The sequence below is a fragment of the Notechis scutatus genome, chromosome 1, assembly GCF_049901735.1.
Source record: "Notechis scutatus isolate UNSWTSFEM ecotype Mainland chromosome 1, rNotScu1.2, whole genome shotgun sequence".
In the NCBI taxonomy this organism is placed as follows: domain Eukaryota; kingdom Metazoa; phylum Chordata; class Lepidosauria; order Squamata; family Elapidae; genus Notechis; species Notechis scutatus.
In genome coordinates this window covers 328,147,633-328,160,882 of record NC_142009.1, presented here as the reverse complement: position 1 = coordinate 328,160,882, position 13,250 = coordinate 328,147,633, and the positions used below count along the sequence as shown (strand labels likewise).

The following is a 13,250-nucleotide window of genomic DNA, read 5'->3' as shown; positions in this document are numbered from 1 at the left end:
ACAAAATGGTCAAGGTTGCAATCATTCAGCAGACCTGTATTAATTCTGAACTGGACGCCCTTACCGTTTACTTTTTGGCCTGCCAGGTAGATCCAAGTGCAACATTACCTATGTGAAACCATCCAAAGTCTTCTACAGCTTCTCTGAATATATCTCAAGATGTGTCTTTTCATTCCCAGATCTGTGAATCAGGGTGAGAACACCGGCATAGACAGTGTCTGCTGCTACCGTAAAAATGCCACAGCTCCACCTTTTGATCGAGTGCAGATATATCATAAATTTGTAAATGAGACCAACGGTTTCACCAAGATGGGGAGGTACAGCTTGGACCCAAACAGCCTTTTTGTTAATGGTAAGAAGAAGATGGATTTCTTGACTAAAGAGGTTATGAGGTTGGCTGGAACTGAATCGGTACTCATGTTATGTAACTTAACAGATAGTTCCTCTCTGCAACACCTTGGAGAGATGCCAGAGAGCTACTAGAGTTTCTTTGGCTCTACCAAATTCAGGCTACAAAAATCTAGATTAATTCAAAAAGGCAGCAGTATTTATTAACATGGTCATTTGGAATTTTGCAGTTCAGACATGCTAGCTCTGTTCTTCTGGATGATTTTTTTCTGAAACTGTCCCAGTACTTCTTACAAATAATCATTGGATTAAGTGGACACTTTATGTAGACTTAGTCACAGTGGCCTATTTAAACTAAAGATTGATGCCATTTGGGCATCTTAGGGATGATTTGAAACACTACCATCTGAGATTTGTTGACATGGAATAATTGGAAGTGTGTAGGAGGAATTTATCATATCTTACTTTTTTCATGGTGGACAGTTTGATAGAGACTTCCTATTTTAGTGTACTCTTGTACCTTCTTTGGTGACTCTCTTTCCATTCCTGAAACTCACTTTCCATTTCAGATTATCATGAAGCATCACCTCAGACCAGTAAGTACACTTTACAGATGTTTCTTCAGCCATTGACTCTAACTGTGGTACACAATCTAAAATGTCCAACCTTGTCTCAAATATTCCAATTGCAAAAAAAGTATAGCACTATGCCCTAGGCTTCTGCCACGAGAAATGGGTGGAAACCACAGGGATGTAGGAGGAGGTTGAATATTAGATTTTCCAGATAGTAAAAGGTGTTAACCAGTGCACCATGTCAATCCCCAAAATGATATGTTCAGTTAACATCTTAAAACAGAGAGTGGATACTGATTTCTGATATTCCAACTCTGATTATGACCATTAGAAATTGTTCTACAACACTGAACAAGAAACTGCTTTGTGACTTTATATCCCTTCTTGGGACTTTACAGGCCATGTCCTTCTGCAAAGTAACCCTTTACATTCTTGGGAAGCGCTATCACAGTCCTAAGCAGTCTCCTGTTCTGAAGGCTTAAACCATCAATCTTTCTTTTGCACAACTTGCTTCTCTGCCCCTGCTCGTGCTTCTTGACATTTTCTAGATCCACAGTAGATCAAGAATAACAGTTACTTTCAAACTGTGAAAAGCATACACTCGTTCTTAAACTTCTGTTATGCACCACTGTGTTCGTTACAGGAAGTACAAAATACAAAATAGTGATTGATGGATTGATTATATGCCATCAACTCTGGTTTCCATATCTGAGATTCACTGTATCTCTTCTAGCTCTTCCTCCCACCACCAAACCTCCAGTGGCAACTGAATGTTTTACGGTCAACTGCACTGCAACCAATTTGATCTATAGGCCACAGATGGCTGATCCCACATCAAAGGTTTTCAGCTCAACACAACGATTCTTCGTTAATTTGGTAAGAAGATCAATGCATACTTAGTCCAATAGCTCTCAATTTAGGACTTTCATAATATACTCAGCAATAGTATTTTGTTATTGCCAATAAATACGTAGTTTTTTCATTAAACCAAGACAAGTTCTTTTATGTAAATTGCTGAGGAGGCAAATTCATACTTACCCCATTAGCTCTTAACATAAGATTTTCATAAAATAATCAGAAATTGTCTTTTACCACCAGCAATAAATACATCATTTTTCCTTTACACCTAGCTGGGACAGATATTGAAGACCAGCAAGATTGGTCCTGATTTCATCAGCTGTAGTTTATCAACATTAAGGTAAGTAATATGGAATGGAGATTTTTTTTTAATGATTCCTAAATGCCCTGTTATGGGGATTAAAGCATTCTAAAATGAACTTCTTGCATCATCTAGTTGGTTGAGATAACTCATGGTTTGTTTCAGTTCCAGTCTGTAACATATCACACTGATATACAAATCTCTAAAAGACACCCTTCCGCATTTTTATCCCAAACCATTTCTTTGCTTCAATATTCCTATCCCTTCACTACAGGCTCCCTGGTTAGCTTCCTCTACTACTTCCCACAATTAGGTTTGAAGTGGAATTCAAATGAAACACCAGATTACATTTGCTAGACCAATACTTGAATACAGTTCATCAGTCTGGAACCCACATTACATATCTGATATTAGCACAATTGAGAAAGTCCAGAAATATTTCACAAGAAGAGTTCTCCACTCCTCTACTCGTTGTAGAATACCTTATGCCACCAGACTTGAAATTCTAGAACTAGAAAACCTTGAATTACACCGTCTTCGGTCTGATTTAAGCATGGTATATAAAATCATACATTGCAATGTCCTACCTGTCAATGAATAGTTCAGCTTCAACCATAACAACACAAGAGCACACAATAGATACAAACTCAATGTTAACCGCACCAAACTTGATTGCAGGAAATATGACTTCAGCAATAGAGTGGTCAATGTCTGGAATACTCTACCCGACTCTGTAGTTTCTTCCCCAAACCCCAAAAACTTTAACCTTAGACTGTCTACTATTGACCTCACCCCTTTCCTAAGAGGTCTGTAGGGCGTGCATAAGCGCACCAACGTGCCTACCGTCCCTGTCCTATTGTTTCTCTTATTCTTCTTTTATTTTTCTTATATGTACCCATTTCATGTATTCACAACTATGTATACACTTATACTTATTATCTTGTAAACAATTGGCAAATCAAATAAATAAATAAATAAAAATAAATTAAAAACACTGTTTGAAAAACTCCAAAAAGAGGGTGGAAGAACTGTGTCCCTCTAATGTAGGGAGCCATTCAAGAGTGAAATCAGCTAGGAAATACCCACAGGCGATCCTGAACAGTTAAACCAGAGGGAAGAAAAATGTGAGGTGGCGCACCTGTGGAACAAACCAGTGTCAACACAATCATAAAAGCTGCAGTAATACAGCAGAACTGTATTAATTCTGAACTAGAAGCCCTCACGTTTTACTTTTAGACTTGCAAGGTGGATCCAAGTGCAACATTACCTATGTGAAACCATCCAAAGTCTTCCACAGCTTCTCTGAATATATCTCAAGATGTGTCTTTTCATTCTCAGACCCGTGAATCAGGGCAAGAACACCGGCATAGACAGTGTCTGCTGCTACCGTAAAAATGCCACCGCTCCACCTTTTGATCGAGTGAACATATATCATAAATTCATAAATGAGACCAATGGTTTCACCAAGCTGGAGAGGTACAACCTGGACCCAAACAGCCTTTTTGTAAATGGTAAGAAGAAGATGGCTTTCATGACTAAAGAGCTTATGAGGTTGGCTGGCACTGAATCGGTTCTTACCAATGATATGTAACTTAAGCAATAATTCCTGTCTGTGTCAGCAAGGAGATGCAATTGGGCTGCAAGACTTTCTTTAGCTCTACCAAATTTGGGCTTCAAAAATCTACATGACCATAACAGGGCAGCAGTGTTTATTAACACCCCATGGTCATTTGTTGTTTTGCTGTCCAGAATGCTGGCTCTGTTCTTCTGGATGATTTTCCCTGACACTGTCCCAGGACTTTCTTAAAAGCAGTCATTGGACTAGATGGACACTTTATATAGAGTTAATTCACAGTGGCCTACTTAAATAATTTGCAACCCTACTTTTTGACATGGAGCAGTTGGAAGTATGTAGGAGGAATTTATCATATCTGATTTTTCTCATGGTGAAGAGCTTGAGAGAGTCTTCCCATTTTAGTGTGGTCTTGGGCCTTCTTTGGTGACTCCATTTTTGCAATTTTATTTCCATTTCAGATTATCATGAAGAATCACCTCAGACCAGTAAGTACACTTTACATTATTGAAAAGTTCTACCATACTCCTGCTCAGGTCTCTGTTCTCCAGGCTTAACCCATCAATTTTCTATTGCACAATTAGATTTCCAGCCCCTGCTTGCCGTTCTTGCCCTTTTCTGGACCCACAATAGATCAAGAATAACAGTTAACTTCTAACTGTGGAAAGCATATTCTTGTTCTTCAACTTTGGTAATGCACCACTGAACTCCGTGTTCATGACAGGAACTGCAAGATACTAAACAGTGGTTGACGGATAGATTATATACCATCAATTCTGGTTTCCATATCTGAGATCCATTATTTCTCTTCCAGCTGTTTCTCCCACTTCCAAACCTCCAGTGGCAACTGAATGCTTTACACTCAACTTCACTACAAACAATTTGATCTATAGGCCACAGATGAGTAATCCCAAGTCAAAGTTGTTCAGTTCAGCACAAGCAATCTACGCTAAATTGGTGAGGAAACAAATGCATGCTTACCCCAGCTGCTCTTCCACATAAGATTTTCATAAAATAATCAGCAGTAGTATTTTACTACCAGCAATAAATACATCATTTTTCCTTTAAACCTAGCTGGGACAGATATTGAAGACCAGCAAGATTGGTCCTGATTTCATCAACTGTAGTTTATCAAAATTAAGGTAAGTAATATAGGATGGAGATTTTTTATTTCGTGACACAAATATCCTGTTATGGGGATGAAACGATTCTGATATGGACTTCTCGCAACATCTAGTCAAATTTGAGAGAACCCATAATCTGTTTCAGTTCCAGTCTGTAACATATCACATTGAAATAGAAATCTCTAAAAGTCTCTTCGTGCATTTTTATCCCAAATCATTTCTTTGCTTCAATATTGAGTTCCAATCACTGTACTGGAAGCTCCCTGGTTAGCTTCCTTATGGCTTCCCAAAATTAGATTTGAAGTGGAATTTAAAATTTAATAACAGCAGATTAAAAATACTGTCTGAAAAACTCCAAAAAGAGGGTGATTGAACTATGTCTCTCCAATGTAGGGAGCCATTCAACAATGAAATCAGTTAGGAAATACCCAGAGAGGATCCTAAATAGTCAAATGGGGAAGAAAAATGTGAGGTGGCACACTCGTAGAACAAACCAGTGTCAACAAAATAATCAAGGTTGCAATAATTCAGCAGATCTGTATAAATTCTGAACTGGAAGCTCTCACCTTTTACTTTTAGGCCTGCAAGGGAGATCCAACTGCAACATTACCTATGTGAAACCATCCAAAGTCTTCTACAGCTTCTCTGAATATATCTCAAGATGTGTCTTTTCATTCCCAGATCTGTGAATCAGGGCAAGAACACCGGAATAGACAGTGTCTGCTGTTACCATAAAAAAGCCACAGCTCCAACTTTTGATCGAGTGAACATATATCATAAATTCATAAACGAGACCAATGGTTTTACCAAGATGGAGAGGTACAGCTTGGACCCAAACAGCCTTTTTGTTAATGGTAAGAAGATGGCTTCATAACTAAAGTGGTTATGAGGTTGGCCGGAACTGAATTGGTTCTGACCAATGTTATGTAACTTAATTGATAGTTCCTGATTACAACCCCTTGGAGAGATTTCAGAGGGTTACAAGCCTTTCTTTGGCTCTGCCAAATTCAGGCTACAAAAATCTAGATGACTGTAACAGGGCAGCAGTGTTTATTAACACCTCATGGTCATTTGGAATTTTGCAGTCCAGACATACTGGCTCTGTTCTTCTGGTTGATTTTTCCCTAACACTGACCCAGGACCTTCCTATAGGCAATCATTGGGCTAGGTGGACACTTTAGTTTACAGTGGCCTACTTAAACAAGCACTGCTTGTATTTGGGAACCTTCAGTATAATTCACAATCCTACTATTTGAGATTCATTGACATGGAATGGTTGGAAGTATGTAGGAGATATTTATTGTATCTTCTTTTTCTTATGGTGGGAAGTTGGAGAGCGACTTCCCATATTAGTGTCTTTTTGTGCCTTCTTTTGTGACTTTCTTTCCATTTCTGAAACTTTCCATTTCAGATTATCATGAAGCAGCACTTCAGACCAGTAAGTACACTTTACAGAAGTTTCTTGAGCCGTGGACCCCAACTGTGGTATCTAATCTAAAATGTCCAACCTTGTCCCATATGTACCAATTGCATAGCAAGTAAAGCGGTATGCCCTAGAGGCTTTTACCACAAGCCATGAGTGGAAACATAGGGATGTAGGAGCAGGTTGCAGATTAGAAGATTTTTCAGAGAGTAAAAGGTTTCTATCAGCGCACAATCTCACTTCCCAAAAAGGTGTGTTCACTAGAGATCTTCAGACAGAGTGGATACTGATTTCTGATATTCCATCTCTGATTATGACCAATAGGATTTTTTTCTGTAACATTGAACAAGAATCTGGTTTGTGAATTTATTGTGCATCCTGGGAATTTACAGAACAGGCCACAGCCTTTGTATAGTACCCCTTTACATTATTGAAATATTCCACCATAATCCTGCTCAGGCTTCTTCCTGGGCTTAACCCATCAAGTTTCTATTGCACAACTTGGTTTCTAGCCTCTGCTCATCCTTCTTGCCCTTTTCTCGACCCACAATAGATGAAGAATAACAGTTAACTTCAAACTGTGAAAAGCATATACTTGTTCTTAAACATGTGTAAAGCATCACTGAACTCTGTGTTCATGACAGGAACTGCAAGATACTAAATAGTGGTTGACGGATAGATTATATACTATCAATTCTGGTTTCCATATCTGAGATCCATTACTTCTCTTCCAGCTGTTTCTCCCACTTCCAAACCTCCAGTGGCAACTGAATGCTTTACACTCAACTTCATTACAAATAATTTGATCTACAGGCCACAGATGGGCAACCCCAAGTCAAAGCTGTTCAGTTCAGCAGAAGGAACCTTCTGTAAATTGGTGAGGAAACAAATGCATGCTTACCCCAGCTGCTCTTTCACATAAGATTTTTATAAAATAGTCAGCAACGGTATTTTACTACCAGCAATAAATACACCATTTTCCTTTAAACCTAGCTGGGACAGATATTGAAGACCAGCAACATTGGACCTGATTTGATCAACTGTAGTTTATCAACATTAAGGTAAGTAACATCAGATGGAGACTTTTTTCATGATACCTGAATGCCCCATTATGGGGATGACCTCTTGCAACATCTAGTCATATTTGAGCAAACCCATAATTTGTTTCAGTTCCAGTCTGTAACATATCACCTTGTTATACAAATCTCTAAAAGATTCCTTCATGCATTTTTATCCCAAATCATTTGTTTGCTTCAATATTCAGTTCCCATCAGTGTACTGGAGGCTCCCTGGTTAGCTTCCTCCATGTCTCCCCAAAATTAGGTTTGAAGTGGAATTTCAAAATTTAATAACACCAAATTAAAAATACTGACTGAAAAACTCCAAAAAGAAGGTGATAGAACTGTGCCCCCGTAATGCAGAGAGCCATTCAAGAATGAAATCAGCTAGGAAATACCTTAGATGGGATCTTGAATAGTCAAATAAGGGGGATGAAAAATGTGAGGTGGCACACTCATGGAACAAACCAGTGTCAACAAAATGATAAAGTTTTCAATAATTTAGCAGATCTGTATTAAGTCTGATCTGGGAGACATCACCTTTTACATTTCAATCTTCCAAGTAGATCCAAGTGTGACCTTACCTCTGTGAGATAGCAATAGCATTTAGACTTATATACTGCTTCTTAGTGCTTTACAGCCCTCGCAAAGCAGTTTTACAGAGCCAGCATATTGCCCCCAACAATCTGGGTCCTCATTTTACCCACCTTGTAAGGATGGAAGGCTGAGTCAATCTTGAGCCTGGTGAGATTTGAACTGCCAAATTGCAGGCATCCGGCAAGCACTGCATTCTAACTACTGTCCTCTATAGCTTCTCTGAATATATCTTAAGTTGTGTGTTTTCATTCTCAGACCTGTGAATCAGGGCAAGAACACTGGAGTAGACAGTGTCTGCTGCTACCGTAAAAATACCACATCTCCACCTTTTGATCGAGTGAATATATATCACATATTCATAAATAAGACCAATGGTTTCACCAAGCTGGAGAGATACAACTTGGACCCAAGCAGCCTTTTTGTTAATGGTAAGAAGAAAATGGCTTTCATGTTGAAGAGGTTGTGAGGTTGGCCTAGAACTGAACTGGATCTGACCAATGTTATGTAACTTAAGTGATAGTTCCTCTCTGTGACACCTTGGAGAGATGCCAGAGTGCTTAAGACTTTCTTTAGGTCTACCAACTTCAGCGTACAAAAATCTAATGACTACTACACGGCAACAGTATTTATTAACACCTCATGGTCATCTGGAGTTTTGCATTCCAGACGTGCTGGCTCTGTTGTTCTTGATGACTTTTTCTGACTGTGTCCCAGGACATTCTACAAGCAATCATTGGAATAGGTGGATACTTTTATATAGAGTTAGCTCACAGTGGCCTATTTAAACTAAAGACTGCTGCTATTTGGGGACCTTCAGGATAATTCAAAACCCCACTATCTGAGATTTCTTGACATGGAGTAGTTGGAAGTATGTGGGAAGAATTTATCATACTTTATTTTTCTCATGGTGAAGAGCTTGAGAGCGACTTCCTAAATCATTGTATGCTTGTGCCTTCTTTTGTGATTCTCTTTCAATTGCTACAACTCTCTTTTCATTTCAGATTATCATGAAGCATCACCTCAGACCAGTAAGTACACCTTTACAGAAGTTTCTTGAGCCATAAATTCCAACTGTGCTACACAATCTAAAACCTCCAACATTGTCCCACATGTACCAATTTCAGAATAAGTGAAGTAGTATGCCCTAGAGGCTTTTGCCACAAATGATCTGTGGAAACCATAGGGATATAGAAGTAAGTGAAATATTGAGAAGATTTTCCAGACAGTAAAAGGTGTCAACTAGTGGACCATGTCAATTCCCAAAGTGGTGTATTCCACAGAGATTTTCAAAAAGAGAGTCAGTACTGACTTCTATATTCCAACTTAAAACCATGACCGTTGGGAGTTGTTCTATAACATCGAACAAGAATGTGGCTTGTTCATCTTGAGAATTTATAGAACAGGCCATGTCCTTTTGTATAGTACCCCTTTACATTCTTGAAAAGTGCTACAATAGTTTTGCTCAGGCCTATGTTCTCCAGGATTAACCTATCAATCTTTCTTTTGCACTACCTGATTACCAGCCTCCGCTTATCCTTCTTGCCCTTTTCTGGACCCCAATAGATCAAGAATAACTGTTATTTTCAAACTGTGAAAAGCATATGCTTGTTCTTAAACATCTGTAAAGCACCACTGAACTATGATTGATGGACAGATTATATCCCATCAATTCTGGTTTCCATATCTGAGATCCATTATTTATCTTCCAGCTGTTTCTCCCACTTCCAAACCTCCAGTGGCAACTGAATGCTTTACACTCAACTTCACTACAAACAATTTGATCTATAGGCCACAGATGAGTAATCCCAAGTCAAAGTTGTTCAGTTCAGCACAAGCAATCTACGCTAAATTGGTGAGGAAACAAATGCATGCTTACCCCAGCTGCTCTTGCATATAAGATTTTCATAAAATAATCAGAATTAGTATTTTACTACCAGCAATAAATACATAGTTTTTCCTTTAAACCTAGCTGGGACAAATATTGAGCACCAGCAAGATTGGTCCTGATTTGATCAACTGTACTTTATCAACAGTAAGGTAAATATTATGAGATGGAGATTCTTTTTCCCGTGATACCTAAGTGCCCTGATATAGGGATGACTCTTGCAACATTTAATCATATTTGAGCGAACCCATAGTTTGTTTCAGTTCCAGTCTGTAATGGAGCACATTGTATACAAATCTGTAAAAGACTCCCTTCCGCATTTTCATCCCAAACCATTTCTTTGCTCAAAATTTAGTTCCTATTACTTAGCTAGAGGCTTCATGGTTAGTTTCCTCCAATTGTTCCAAAAGTGAAACCCCAGATTAAAAATACTGATTGAAAAACTCCAAAAAGAGGGTGATTGAACTGTGTCCCTCTAATGTAGGGAGCCATTCAACAATGAAATCAGCTAGGAAATACCCAGAGAGGATCCTAAATAGCCAAACAGGGGGAAGAAAAATGTGAGGTGGCACACTCGTAGAACAAACTAATGTCAACAAAATGGTCAAGGTTGCAATAATTCAGCAGATCTGTATAAATTCTGAACTGGAAGCCCTCACCTTTTACTTTTAGGCCTGCCAGGTAGATCCAAGTGCAACATTACCTATGTGAAACCATCCAAGTCTTCCACAGCTTCTCTGAATATATCTCAAGATGTGTCTTTTCATTCTCAGACCCGTGAATCAGGGCAAGAACACCGGCATAGATAGTGTCTGCTGCTACCGTAAAAATGCCACAGCTCCACCTTTTGATCGAGTGAACATATATCACAAATTCATAAATGAGACCAATGGTTTCACCAAGATGGGGAGGTACAGCTTGGACCCAAACAGCCTTTTTGTTAATGGTAAGAAGAAGATGGTTTTCTTGAATGAAGAGGTTATGAGGTTGGCTGGCACTGGATCAGTTCTGACTAATGTTACATAAGTTAAGGGCAGGGGTGGGATTCAAATTTTTTAACAGCCAGTTCTGTGGGTGTGGTTTAGTTGGTGGGCGTGGCCACCTCAATATTGCTCACATCGAGGCACACATCTCCTCGCCGGCCTCTCATGACTGTTGCAGCATCCCCACAGTCATGTGTGAAAAATGGTCATAAGTCACTTTTTTCAGTGCCATTGTAACCTTGAATGGTCACTCCGCACAAGCAAAGTACCAGCAAAGGAGAGGAAAAAAAACTCCAGAGAAGTTCCTGAGGCAGGAAGTCTAGTTCTGCCAAGAATGTAATAAGGGTTAACAGAGAGGCAGTTTCTGTAAGCAACACCAGAATGTTTCCTTCCTGCCTTCCTTACAGGATTAGGCCAGTAATTTCTTCTAACAACCGGTTCTCTGAACTGCTTAGAATGTTAACAACCGGTTCTAGCGAATAGGTCCGAACTGGTAGAATCCCACCCCTGGTTAAGGGTAGTTCTTCTCTATGACCCCCATGGAGAGATGTCAGAGGGCTACAAGACTTTCTTCAGCTATATCAAATTTGCACTACTAAAATCTAAATGACCACTACATGGAAGCAACACCTCATGGTCATTTGGAGTTTTGCTATCCAGGCCTGATGATTTTTCTCTGATGCTGTCCCAGGACCTTCTTATAAACAACCACTAGGTGGACACTTTATATAGAGTTACTTCATGATTATTTTAAAACCCAACTATCTGAGATTTGTTGACATGGAATAATTGCAAGTGTATAGGAGGAATTTATTGTATGCTATTTTTCTCATGGTGGACAGCTTGAGAGAGGCTTTCCATTTTAGTGTACTCTTGTGCCTTCTTTGGTGACTCTTTCCATTTCTGAAACTCTCTTTCCATTTCAGATTATCATGAAGCATCACCTCAGACCAGTAAGTACACTTTTCAGAAGTTTCTTGAGCCATGGACTTGAACTGTGATACACAATCTAAAATGTCGAACCTTGTCCAAAATATACCGATTGCAGACCAAGTAAAGCAATATGCTGTAGAGGCTTTTGCCACAAGTGATGGGTGGAAACCACAGGGATATAGGAGCAGGTTGAATATTAGATTTTCCAGACAGTAAAAGGTGTTAACCAGTGTACCATGTCAGTCCCCAAAGTGGTGTATTCTGTAAAGATCTTTAAACAAAGAATGGATACTGATTTCTGATATTCCAACTCTGATTATGACCATTAGGAACTGTTCTGTAATACTGAACAAGAAACTGCCTTGTGAATTTATATCGCTTGTTGGGACTTTACAGGAAATGCCCTTCTGCAAAATACCTCTTTACATTCTTGAAAAGGGCTACCACAGTCCTGCGCAGTCTTCTGTTCTCAAGGCTTAAACCATCAATCTTTCTTTTCCACAACTTGGTTTTCAGCCCCTGCTCGTGCTTCTTGCTCTTTTCTGGATCCACAGCAGATCGAGAATAACAGTTACTTTCAAACTGTGAAAAGCATATGCCCGTTCTTAAATTTTTGTTATGCACCACTGAGTTCATGACAGGAAGTGCAAAATACAAAACAGTGATTGATTATATGCCATCAACTCTGGTTTCCATATCTGAGATTCACTGTGTCTCTTCTAGCTCTTCCTCCTACCTCCAAACCTCCAGTGGCAACTGAATGCTTTACAGTCAACTTCACTGCAACCAATTTGATCTATAGGCCACAGATGGCTGATCCCACATCAAGGGTTTTCAGCTCAACACAACGATCCTTCGTTAATTTGGTAAGAAGATCAATGCATACTTAGTTCAATAGCTCTTCCACATAAGACTTTCATAATATAGTCAGCAATAGTGTTTTACTATTGGCAATAATTACACAGTTTTTTCTTTATACCTAGCTAAGAGATATATTGAAAAACAGTGACATTGGACCTGATTTGATCAACTGTAGTTTATCAACATTAAGGTAAGCAATATGGGTTGGAAATTTTTTAGTGATCCGTAAATGCCTTAGAATGGGAATTAATGGATTCTAATATCTCTGTGAGAGATCTATATCTCTCACAACATCTTATAACATTTGAGGGAGCCCATGGTTTATTTCAGTTTCATTTTTCAACATGTCACTATTATCCCCATTTTAATTTCTAAAAAAGTTGATCTCTCATTTTCATCCCAAATACTGTAATTTCTTTGCTTCAATATTTGTTTGAAATGAGCTTGAAAATAAACATGGGCAAACTAAATATTCAAACTGGCAGGAAGAAATGTCAGGGTAGTGATTTAAGAGCTGACTAAGTTGCTGCAATATGCACTGATGCAGATGCAATGATGTAATAATGGGAATGAGTCAGCAAGGCTTTTGGCTGTTGTCCCTTTAAAAGCCTGAAAATAATAAGAGGCCTTTTAGGGTGTCTCTCTCTCACACTGTGTGTTCTTCTCTGCTGCAATTGCTGCAGTGTCAAGATAAGAATCAAGGATATAGGTCCTGAAATACAACAGAGCTGATA

At 39.0% G+C, this 13,250-nt stretch overlaps 1 protein-coding gene across 1 annotated transcript in view; it reads left to right on the top strand.

Annotated features, from left to right (window-relative positions):
• Positions 1 to 13,250, top strand: part of MUC16 (mucin 16, cell surface associated) — a 43,840-nt gene that overhangs the window by 19,793 nt on the left and 10,797 nt on the right. Inside the window, exons 21-40 of the mRNA XM_087951368.1 lie at positions 180 to 352; positions 918 to 944; positions 1,654 to 1,796; positions 2,051 to 2,118; positions 3,418 to 3,590; positions 4,114 to 4,140; positions 4,467 to 4,609; positions 4,727 to 4,794; positions 5,458 to 5,630; positions 6,188 to 6,214; positions 6,934 to 7,076; positions 7,193 to 7,260; positions 8,110 to 8,282; positions 8,856 to 8,882; positions 9,564 to 9,706; positions 9,824 to 9,891; positions 10,513 to 10,685; positions 11,649 to 11,675; positions 12,379 to 12,521; positions 12,639 to 12,706. Of these exons, the coding sequence (XP_087807494.1) occupies positions 180 to 352; positions 918 to 944; positions 1,654 to 1,796; positions 2,051 to 2,118; positions 3,418 to 3,590; positions 4,114 to 4,140; positions 4,467 to 4,609; positions 4,727 to 4,794; positions 5,458 to 5,630; positions 6,188 to 6,214; positions 6,934 to 7,076; positions 7,193 to 7,260; positions 8,110 to 8,282; positions 8,856 to 8,882; positions 9,564 to 9,706; positions 9,824 to 9,891; positions 10,513 to 10,685; positions 11,649 to 11,675; positions 12,379 to 12,521; positions 12,639 to 12,706 (2,055 nt within the window). The remainder of the gene's footprint in view (positions 1 to 179; positions 353 to 917; positions 945 to 1,653; positions 1,797 to 2,050; positions 2,119 to 3,417; positions 3,591 to 4,113; positions 4,141 to 4,466; positions 4,610 to 4,726; positions 4,795 to 5,457; positions 5,631 to 6,187; positions 6,215 to 6,933; positions 7,077 to 7,192; positions 7,261 to 8,109; positions 8,283 to 8,855; positions 8,883 to 9,563; positions 9,707 to 9,823; positions 9,892 to 10,512; positions 10,686 to 11,648; positions 11,676 to 12,378; positions 12,522 to 12,638; positions 12,707 to 13,250) is intronic.